Here is a 12,028-nt window from a genome sequence, read left to right on the forward strand (position 1 = left end):
CAGGTGCTTTTGACATACTGCTCTCTAATGGGTAAATCTGAGCCATTTCTCGAGTTCTTTTGCTCTTGTTATTTTGCTCCAGGTGAAATATATGTAGTTCTTGTGCTTTTGACATACTGCTCTCTAATGGTCTGGTAAGTCAAATTGATCATAACAATTGCTGGGCTCGTTGGGTACTTGGTTTAATGCGGGTGTATCTTTCTGCCAAAGTTATTACAGTTTATGTCTACTTGGTTGAAATTCAATTACATCTTACTTGGTTGACGACATTAATGCACTTAATCACAAGGCACTGTACTTACTTGGAAATTTCTTGTCAGGATCTACTAAACCACTGGCTCGGGTAATCACTGCCGGACTGTACTTAAAAACAACTTTTAAAATTGGCTCGGCAGCAGCAGTAGCAAGTATGATTACTAAACCACATTGATCTCCGAATAATAAACAGTCCGATTATTGAGGTAATTTTTTATCATGTCAAGGATAAAGAACATTAAATAGAATTAGTTTGGCCATATAACTTGAATAATAACTCTTGTTCAGTGAGTTACCATTACCAATTACCGCATGCCTAATTTACTTAAATGTATAGGCAACCATGGCACGGTATGTAGTGCATGTTGGTCACATGCCTGGGATTTATCGAACCTGGGAAGATTGCTATGCTCAAGTCAATCGCTACCCTGGTAATTTGCACAAAAAATACAACATAGAAGCTGAAGCTTTGAGGGCCTACTATAGTCATCCGGCCTACCTTGCAAACCATGGGCAACCGGCCTACTATGGTCTAATGAATACAAACCATGGCCATCCGCTGGCACTGGATATCGAAGAGAAGCCACCCGCCGGAGGTGTGAAGATTAGGAGAATTGCTCATTGGTCTTGGAAAGATGTCATGCTTTTATTTATGGCTATGGTCATCGCTTTTCTTATTTGGAAGTTGATGTAGGCTTAGTTTCGTAGAAGAGTAGGTGGACTTTGTTGTATGTGGTCAATCAAATAATAAATTTGTTCTAGGTGAACATATGCTATTATTTGACTTTGTTGTATGTGGACTTATTATTAGACTTTACATTAAACATATTATATATATACGAACATATGCTATTAGTAGTTGTCCATGGCCAAAACTAACCACGATCGTGTCACAGCCATGACTCATTGTCGCCTGTTACCCCATCACTGAAGAACTGATCGGCAACAAGAAGCGGTAGATATCGCTGGAACGGGAGAGCCGCATGATCCGACAAACGGTGATGGTGTCAATTAGGTCGGTGAGAACGAGCAGCCATGGACCCCGTCCGGCCTGCTCGATCTGGGTCAAAATGACCAAGATGGCCAGGTAACTTTGGTATCATGTCACTATGTAGCCACACACGCTAATCAATTGAGAGGGTCATAGCTTACTTGGTGTCTCTAGCAGGAGCCTCCACCGGCCAAGGAGCCAAAGGGTTCGGGCAGCAGGAAGTCCAGATCCAAGCGAGGCGTGTCAAAGGTTCCTGTTGGTAGGAATGCACACTGGCACATTACTGAGTTCGATGAATTCGAGGATCCACTCTCACTGCCTATAGCTTTGACCAAATACAAGACCATCCTCGGGTTACTTGTTAGGGACTTCATCCCGATTAAGTACAGGAAGTGGATTAGGAAAGATGATGACCGGTGGAGGGTTCCCGAAAGTGAGAAGGATTACATATGGGATGTCAAGATCCTAGAGTATTTCACTTTCCCAGCCGAGTATGATAGGGAGTTAGTCAAGAAAAAAGCAAAAGAAATCTTAGGAACATGCTTCAAGAATTTCAAGGGGACATTGTACAAGAATTTTGTCCTCCAAAATAAAGAGCCAGATTTCGATGGTGGACAGTTTAGCAAGAAGAAGGACTTCTGGCAGGCTTTTAAGGAATACAGGTTATCTGAGGACTAATTAGAACTAAGCAGGAAGAATAAGGAGAATTCGCAGAAAGCGACGAATCCTCATCATCTCGGCTCTTGTGGCTATGCCAAAAAGATGCTAGAATTTGAAGCATAACTTCAAAAGATGGATTGCCTTGCTGAGGAAGGCGTTCAGGTTGAGACCGCCAATTGGGAGCCCAGATCGGTAATATACTGTATGGGGAGGAATGTACGGCACGCCGAGGATGGGAGCTTTAGCTCCTCAAATGTACCCATGAGCGAACTCATCCAGAGGATCTCCGAGGTAACTGAGGAGGTGAGGCAAGGGACTCGCACTTCTAATAGGGAGAAAGATGTGCTCACCCAAGCACTCGGTACCAAGGAGCACCCTGGTCGCACTAGAGGAACCGGTGTTGTTCCTTGGAAACTAGCATTCCCCTAAGAATCTAACACTTACCGGAGCCGCTCGAGGGGTGGAGAGGAACATAAGGCAGAGTATTTGAGGAGACTAAAAGAGATGGAAGACAGAATAGAAGCATGGATTGAGGCGACCGTTGAAGCGCGAGTCGAGCAAATTTTACTATCCAAGGGGTCAGCAGTACCACAAAACCCTACTCCTACTGCCTTTAGCCCACAGTTTAGGGGTCGCAGCAGCTGTGGATCGACCCCGCTCGACGAAGAAGTGGCGAATGTGCCTCATCCGGTGGACGACATCACTGAACCCGTCAATGTCAGGTTGTACATCCGTCAGGAATGGACAAAGGACAAGGTGGTGCTCGGCCAGGCCTGGCCTGTGGGAGACGGGACAATTAATGGCCGCCCAATTCCACTAGGGTACGCTCGCGTCACCATTGACAGAATACTTGATAAGAAGTATAACAAGATACCCATTGAATACCCCGTAGCGGAAGACACGCCGAAACTTGGTCATAACAAGGGCTCTCAAGTGGCTTGGCGCAAGCGCTTCATTAAGCTTGACCACCAATTATCCTCTAATGATGAGGACGACTGTGAGTCTTCGCCCACCTGCGATGATAACTCACCATCTCCCAACAGAGATCACTCCCCTCCTCAACCGGAGCCATCACCCCCGAGAAGACAAAGGTCTCCTTCTATTCCTCCTCGTCCGACTCCATCTTCATCAGCCCCAAGAAAAGAGACTCCTCCTCCTCCTCCTCCTCGTCCGACTCCATCTTCATCAGCGCCGGGAAAATAGAATTCTCGTCGTCATCCTCCTCTTCCTCCACCTCAGCCCAAAACAAGATCAAGGACATCCTCGTAGTCGCAGAAAAGGTCGTTGGATTCGGTCGCTAATGCTCCCAAAGTGGACCAACAGAAAAGAAAAAGGCCATTCAGTGGCAGCGTTACCTCCTTGATGGAAGAAAAATTTACAGCACACGTCAAGAAGGAAGATTGTATTAGTTTCTTCAATCTCTGTGCCTCACTGCCTTCGTTTATGTTGAAGTCCGAATTCGAAAGGCAAACACAGAATAAATACGCTACAACAAGAGACGAAGAAATACACAATAAAGATTTAAGGAACATACAGAAGTACGTTGAAGACAACCCAGGATTAACCATGGAAGAGGCCGCGACCATCTATTATGATGTACAAGGGACGGCAACACCAGCAATGAAGTATGTAAGGGGCAATTTTTTGGTTCACGATCATGAGTATAAAAATCTGACAATATATATGCGCCATTTACATAAATATTACATGGCTCAAGCAACAGAGATGGACAACTTTGGTTTTGAGGTTATTATCCGTTCGCCACATGTTTTCAATTATCCTGAAGAAGAGAAGTTCGATGTCGAGTGGGAGTGCTTGTTCCAGCTATACCAGAAATGCGATCTCGATGTTCAACTGTTGACGCTGTGGACTATGTAAGTACCCTACACGCACGATATTATAATTAACTACTCTCTCGAGACACAAATTGTTAACTTTTGAGCACTTCCCATGATTTTATATAGGTGTATAGCAAAATTTTGCATTCTAAAAAGCAAATGGGATTACATAGGCTTCTTGGACCCCATGTGAGTCAATGAGAGGACATGTCTAGGCCTCTATGGATGTGATGTGGAAGACCTGAAATAGAGATTGATTGTTGTTTTCGACGAATTCACGATGAAGAAGAAAACCCACATACTTCTAGCCTACAACTGCGAGTATGTGTTCTCGACTTTTAATTTTATGCTTCTTTTTCGTTAAGATTATTCGATAATTAGGATTCTGTGATTGCAGCAACCATTTCGTCTTCATTTGTGTTAATCTTGCTAAAAATCTGCTCGAGGTGTGGGACTCGAAGAAAAAACCATTTCATCATCTGGATGCACTGGTGTTAGTGCTGAATTAGTAAGCGATCATAATAACATATTATTTTCTAATCACACATACCCGCTTTCTAATGTTTCTCCTTTTAATATTGCTCAGTGTCCGAAGAAGCCATATCGGTGGGAAGCCGGTCCCATTCAAGGTTGTCGAAATGGAGGGGAAAGTACCTATCACAGCCGGCGGGAAACAATGAATGCGGATTTTATGTAATGTGGGCAATGCTTCGCTACATCGGCGGGAAATCAGAAAAAGCCGATAAGTTGGTGTGTATAATCCCCATTTCATTTATGTCTGTTAATAATTCAACAAAATGATTTACTGTTCCTCTTTGGATATCATCTTTTTTGAACGACAGCGCAAGAAATTTAAGCACGAAAGGCTGCTAAAGATGGAGATCGTCGCACTACAATCGGAGCTGTCAAAATTCATCTTAGCCGAGGTATTGGAAAAGATGGACTATTTTCCATTGCACAATCTGTGAAGTACAAGGACCAGTATGGCCCAGAGCGGCTCGCCAGATTATTGTAAGAAGTCCGAGAACATTTCTTTTTTGTTTTGAGGGATCAAGATCTAGATATAACATTTGAACTGTAACTGTAACATTTGTAATGTTTAATATTTATGGACATGTCGTCTACGTAGCATATATAAAATGAAACCTGATCCCACGAAAAAATATAAATTAAAATAAATTATAAAACAATAAAATATGAATGGGCCATCACCGCTGGTTAGCAATAAACCGGCAGTGTTGTCGTAACCATCACTGTCGGTTAGAGCCATGAACCAACAGTGTTGGACTGCTCAACACTGCCGGCTTGAGCCATGAACCGACAGTGTTCTCTTGCTCGACACTGCCGGTTTGAGCCATGAACCAACAGTGTTGGACTGCTCAACACTGCCGGCTTGAGCCATGAACCGACAGTGTTCTCTTGCTCCACATTGCCGGTTTGAGCCATTAACCGACAGTGTTGTCTTGATCAACACTGCCTACTTCAGCCATCAACCGACAGTGTTGGTTTGCTCAACACTGCCGGCTTGGGCCAACAACCGACAGTGTTATCTTGCTCAACACTGCCGGCTTGAGCCATAAACCGATAGTGTTGGCTTGATCTAGACTACCGGTTTGGGCAAGAACCGACACTCTTGAAGCAACCGTCACTATCGGGTGGAGCCACGAACCGGCAGTGTTATTCAACTAGACACTGTCGGGTGGAGCCACGAACCGACACTATTGTCTGTAGATCCGTGTCAGTTTTTAAGAACCGACAGTGATGTCAACCCCACATCACTGTCGGTATGCCACTGTCGGTTCAAAATCCGGCAGTGAAGGGGGTTTTTGAACCGGCGGTGATGTCCAGATCTGGGGTAGTGCTAGAGAGTGGGTGCTAGACAGTCACATATGCAAAATTGATCTTTTTCAGAAAATAGATGTACAAGGGTAAAAGAGTTTGTAACATTTAGTGAAGAGTGAAATCACCATGGGTTCCTAAACTTTTCCTATATTATCATTTAAAGTGAAATGCAACATTTAGAAAAGATGGATGCTTCTTATGCTATCCATTTATTTTATAATTTTGCCTACTTTGATTGGAGAATCGCCAATTCGCCATAAGCTTACTTTAGAAAGCATAAGGCATCCTGCACACCTAATTTTATAGTATGAAAAAACTTATCTTTGCCAGGAAGTGTTTGGCCTTGTGATCTATATGGAATATATGTCTAAAATTTTAAATAACATTTCCTAGAGATGCAAATCATATCATTTTTTTTTCTTGCTATGATTTGTGTTGTGGAGGGAATATATGTCTGATATGCATGACTAATGGTATATCTCTTTGTCCTTGACATGAGGTGTCGTCTCTTCTACTAAATCTTCTTACTTTACCACGAAGGCTCATGGTAGAAGTTAATCTGAAAGGTACTGTTGTGAATTTGGTGAAGCTGAGAACGTGATATTGTGCGCGCGTATTAGTCCTTAGGATCAGATAATAAAATACGTCAACCAAAGTGTTAGTATGATATACCCTTCAACGATGATGAACTCTTTTTTACTTTTTTTTTTGTATCTTGAACTCTCCCTTTCTTCCTGTATATGCTTGTTTTAAAATTTCTTAATAAAATTCAGTATGGGCAAGCCCCTGTTGTTCCCCTCAAAAAAAATATATACCCTTCAACGTGGAGATGGTCAAATGGTTTGAGCATTTCCTTGGTCATTGTTCGGAGCCTGGTCTCAAGCCAGGTCTCAGTTGTGACGAACACAAAATGTCTGCACAGGTGAAATTTGGGGATAGATGCTGTCTACCGGAAAGTTCTAAAGTACTTATCATAGAGAAAACTTGGTGATTGTATTGGTTTCGCTGATGCCATGCTACATACAATTTGTTGGTCGTGGTTCACCTTTGAGAACACAAGCTAAGCCGCCGGATGCTTAACTTTTATTTGAGAGTTACGTTGTTGACTGATGATGGTGCAAACTGAAAATACACCAACAACTGCAGTTGCTATTGGCTTTGCAGCCAGCATGGTCTACGCTGAGCGGTGACAGTCTAACCTTCACTGCAGATTGCGTGGCGTCCAAGGGATAAGTAGCTCGCGACAATATTCACGTGCCTGCGCAATTCCTCTTTTTCGGCTGTAAAATAGTAGGAGCGCTGAACAATTCGTTCATGAGGTTAACCTACCGTGCTCCTTGTCAGGCTGTGTCATTGTACAGTCAGATTCAGACAATGCAAGTTCGAATAGTCTTGAGAGCTGACTACGGGCATGTTTGGATACACGCCTTACGTCCACGGCCACAGAGTCAGCATGCTATATATAGATACAGTCCCATGTAAAACTCAACCAGCGACGTAACTACCCGCTGGGGATGCCCTAAACTTCTCAGGTATATGACTATAGGTGCAATACTATAAAGCGTCGGTTTTGTCGAAAGAACTATCCAGCACACCTGCGGTAATAAATAAGCCAATTATGGCAATTTTTGCCTAACTAGAAATTAAATGTCCTATTTATACAGTTGTCCTATTTATATCCAGCACACCTGCGGTAATAAATAAGTCATGTTCGTGCGTTGCAACGAAAAAAATAATATTATTAGATTTGTAGCCGGCCAGTTGCATAAATCAAATTGGAAGAAATAAAAAGTAAATATATTTATGATATATATGCCTCCAGATTCAGAAGTGTACAGATGGCAAGCTTCATGGTCTCTTTACCGGAGGTCTCCTTTTAGTTCTTGTCCAGTACGTAACTCACGCATAGAGTTAGTTCTTCTCGAGGCGTTGGCCTGCCATGCAGAGAAGGTAACACAGATGGATCAAAGCTTGCTTGTCCGAGTAGGGGTCGAACTGCACCAGTGGATGATAAGCACACGGACACGGATGCTTGAGCTTCGGGAGATGATGATGTGGATCGGAATTAGTATCGGACGCGTAAGCGTTGAGCATGGATCAGAATTTGGTATCGCCGGATAGACGGAGTTCTGGTTTTCTAGGTGTAGAGATAATACTTCTGAAAAAAAATCATCGTTGAAAAGTTCAAGAGCATGGTCATCCGGTCTTTTCTATGCAAAATTGTTTTCACCTGAACAAGATGACGAATAAACGTAATAGAAACACCACTACGGGATACTGTGTATTTACCGAGTGTGAGTAACACTCGGCAAATAGTGCTACACACTCGGCAAACTCTTTACCGAGTGCCACACTCGGTAAAGTGGACTCAGCAAACAACGACTCGGTGAAGTTATTTTACCGAGTGTCTAATATCGGCGCACTCGGAGCAGAGCGTTACCGAGTGCTACAACGACACTCAGGTAGACAATTATGACTTGACGGTCATCAGCCTCCAAACTGACCGTTAACGGCGACGTTTACCGAGTGTCACTAGCAGCACTCGGTAAATAAATTAGCATTTCAGTGATTAAAACAATTCCGCAAATAGATTTACTCCGCTATTCATATTCGCCGGGCGAAGCACATGCATGTTAGTTGTGATGCATATGGAGTTTGCAACGAAGTCAGACTAATGTCATTTGCAAATGCGGGCCAAGGTTAATAAGTCGCATAGGAGGCGGCGGTGTGCAACGGCAGGCGCGCACGCAGAGGCGGACCATGGCTGAGCAGAATGACGCAGTCTGTGAGTATGGTTGATGATGACGGTATGACACCAAGTCAAAAACGCCTTAATTATATATACACACTCTGTGTATAGCTACAATGGGATCTAGCATGGGTATTTCGGTACAAGTCTATGCAAACAGCCCAAAGAACACGCGCGGCCTCCAAGAGAGCAGCTACCACATATGGAGGGCGCCACAGGCTGCGGCGTCCATGTCGTCTCCCGGCGCATGGTGCGCCCATTCCCGCCGCCGCCGATGGTGAACGGGAATAACGGCTGCCATCCGCCGACGGTGAACGGGAACGGCTGCCATCGGCACAAGGAGGAGGCCGAGGTGATCCACTTGACGCCGTGGGACCTACGCCTGATCAGCATCGACTACATCCAGAAGGGCATCCTCCTGCCCAAGCCTCCATCCGAGGACGACAACGACCTCGTCAACGCCCTCCAGTCCTCGTTCGCGAGCGCCCTGCGGCTTTTCTACCCGTTCGCCGGCCGCCTCGCCTCCGAGGAGCGCGGCGACGGAACCGTGTCCGTGTTCTTGCGGTGCAACGGCGAGGGCGCCGAGTTCGTGCACGCGGTGGCGCCAGAGGTCGCCGTCGTGGACATCATCTCCTCGCTGTACACGCCGCCCGTGGTTTGGAACTTCTACCCTCTAGCCCTTGTTCTTGGCGCGGACGCCGCCATCGAGCAGCTTCCCGTGCTCGCCGTGCAGGTCACCGTGCTCGCCGACGGCGTCTTCATCGCTATGACGTTGAATCACTCCGTTGGGGATGGCACCGCATTCTGGCACTTCTTCAACACCTGGTCGGAGATCAACCGAGCCGCTGGCGGCGGCGTTGGCATCAGTGCCGACCTTCCGGCCGATTTGTCAACGCCGCCGCCGGTGTTCAAGAGGTGGTTCCCCGAGATATGTCCGGTGCCGATCCCCATGCCATTCCGCAAGCTAGAGCACATTGTACGGCGGTTCGAGCGCACTCCGGTGAAAGAATGCTTCTTCACCTTCTCCGTAGCCAGTGTCAAGAAGCTCAAGACGCGCGCGAACGATGAGATGGCCGGCAGTGCCACGGCCACCATCTCGTCGCTCCAGGCGGTGCTCGCTCACTTCTGGCGCGCCGTGTGCCGAGCCCGGCGCCTCCCTCCAGAGCACGGCACGCTCTACTCGGTGGTCGTCGGGTGCCGCGGGCGCGTGAACGGCATACCGCCGGGCTACGTCGGCAACGCATTGGTGATCGGCAAGGCGGAGGCCACCGCCGGCGAGATCGAGGAGAAGGGGCTGGGCTGGACGGCGTGGCTGCTGAACCGCGCCGTGGCGTCGTTCGACGAGGCGACCATGAGGGAGTCGCTGGAGCGGTGGGTCCGGGAGCCGGACTTCACGTACATGGACAACCTGTCGTCTGCCGGCACTGGGCTGGTCACCGGGAGCTCGCCGAGGTTCGACGTGTTCGGGAACGACTTCGGGTGGGGGAAGCCGCTCGCCGTCCGGAGCGGCGCCGGGAACAAGGCCGACGGCAAGGCCACGGTGTTCGAGGGGCCGGAGCGGGGAGGGAGTATATCGCTAGAGGTGTGCATCGCGCCGGATGCGCTCGGGAGGCTCGTCGCCGACCAGGAGTTCATGGACGCGGTGAGCACGCCGGCGGCATGATGAGGTCGTTGATGACCATGATCGACGGTGCATGAATCGCCTAGTTGACAATAAGTTGTCATGCATGTTCGTACATGCAGAATTTAATCTTCATGCATGTGTGCCCCGGCCGTCACCTCCATGTAAAATCAACTCCCATGTCGTGGTTCATTATTTTGGCCTAGTTAAGTATGCAGCTGCAGTGGCGGAGGTACAGGGTATGCCGGGTATGCACCGGCATACCCTGCGATTCCGGCAAGTAAGCACGTATATATACATATTTATATTAAAAAAAAAGAAAAAAACACTCATCTGATGTGTACCTGAGAGCCGAGGCCGAGCGTGCGAGCGCCGAGCGCGAGCGAGAGGCAGGACGCGAGCGAGCGTCAGGCCCACGCAGGCACACGGCACATGTGGCCAGCGACGACGAAGACGCCAATAGCCCAATACGGATCGAGGTAGCGCCGCCGTATACTTCAAGTCTTCTAGGCTCGACGGTTCATCTAATCATCTTAATCACTCACGTCGTCCACCGCCGTTGGCTGTCGCCCGCGGCCCGTCATTGTCCAGTCGTCCTCATGACCTCGTCCCATTCGCCGTTCGGCAATTCGTCCTTCACCCTGCCCTACGACCGCACCGACATTTGTGATCCTGCATATAAGGATGATTGGATCAAAATACATTTTGTGACAGGAGCATTTGAGAACTTTGAATTTATTTTCTTTGCACACTTAATTTATATTATTCTTGGATATACAAATGAGTTATCTAAGTATTTGCAAAGAAGGGACTAAGATATTCTTAATGCAATATCACTTTTTAATGTGGCAAAGAAAAGAATGCAATAATTGAGGTCTGATGGTTGGAATAATTTTCTTGAGAAGGTCACTTCATTTTGCGATAAACATGGTGTTGAAGTTTCTGCTATGGATGGTGATTATGTTCCTTATGAAAAATCAGCAAGGAAAGCTCGTGCCCAAAAGCAAATCAATGATGACCACTTTAGAAGAGAAGTATATATTGATATCATTGACCAAACAAGTCAAGAACTTGATAACCGGTTTGACGAGATTAATATGGAGTTGTTGTCTTGTATGTCGGCCTTCGGTCATTCTAAGTCATTTGCTTCTTTTGATGCACAGAAGCTACATAGACTAGCGGAGTTCTACCCAAAGGAGTTCTCAAATAATAATTTGCTCAAACTTGAATTGCAGCTACATAATTATATTGATAATATGAGACAGGATGATAGCTTCAAAGGTCTAGACAATATTGTTGATCTCTCAGTTAAGCTTGTTGAAACAACGAGGTACAAAGTGTATGATATGGTTTATGAGCTCCTCAAATTGGTATTGCTTCTACCTGTGGCAACAACAAGTGTTGAAAGGGTATTTTCTGCAATGTTTTTGTGAAAACAAAGTTAAGAAATAAGATGAGAGATAGTCTTTTGGATGATTGTCTAGTCACTTTCATTGAGCGGGATATTTTCTTTGAAGTTGATGAAGATGATATAATCAAGACATTTATGTCCCTTCGAAAGCGTCGAATAAAATAGTCACAAGAATAGCATTGTAAGTCTCCGGCTGTCTTTTATGCCTTATTTCAATTATCGGTATGGCATTTGAACTATTTATACTATACTTAGTGGATGGTTTGAACTTAATCCATGAATTTAAGCCTTATTGTGTTATTTAGTGCATATACACTGAATCAGGTTGCCAATTTTACAATTATTACTGAATTACTGAAATAGATTTACCGAATTATATATGAAAATTTTTAGACAGCATACCCTTAAACAAAATCTTAGATTCGCCACTGTGCAGCTGTACTCTTATATAAAAAAAAAGTACTGTAGGTGCACTTGTTGTTTAGAAGTTCTTTGTATTGCAGTCAACCAATTTGAAATTACGAAGTTATAAGGTCATACGTGTTTGAGGATGTCTCACCAATAATTGCTAGTTCAAAATATCAGGAAATATGTTTATTATTATGGGAAAGGTGAAACACAACTTCATTAACTAGCTAGAAGCAGCACAATGTATTCATCA

The 12,028-nt window shown here is 45.5% G+C and overlaps 1 protein-coding gene across 1 annotated transcript; it reads left to right on the forward strand.

The window, feature by feature from the left end:
* The first annotated feature begins 8,444 nt into the window (after positions 1-8,444).
* On the forward strand, positions 8,445-10,169 carry LOC136501459 (uncharacterized acetyltransferase At3g50280-like). The gene has a single exon (XM_066496986.1). It carries the CDS (start codon positions 8,538-8,540, stop codon positions 9,996-9,998), a length of 1,461 nt encoding a protein of 486 aa, XP_066353083.1. The 5' UTR covers positions 8,445-8,537; the 3' UTR covers positions 9,999-10,169.
* Positions 10,170-12,028: the final 1,859 nt, after the last annotated feature.

The sequence above is a fragment of the Miscanthus floridulus genome, chromosome 13, assembly GCF_019320115.1.
Source record: "Miscanthus floridulus cultivar M001 chromosome 13, ASM1932011v1, whole genome shotgun sequence".
NCBI classification, from domain to species: Eukaryota; Viridiplantae; Streptophyta; class Magnoliopsida; order Poales; family Poaceae; genus Miscanthus; species Miscanthus floridulus.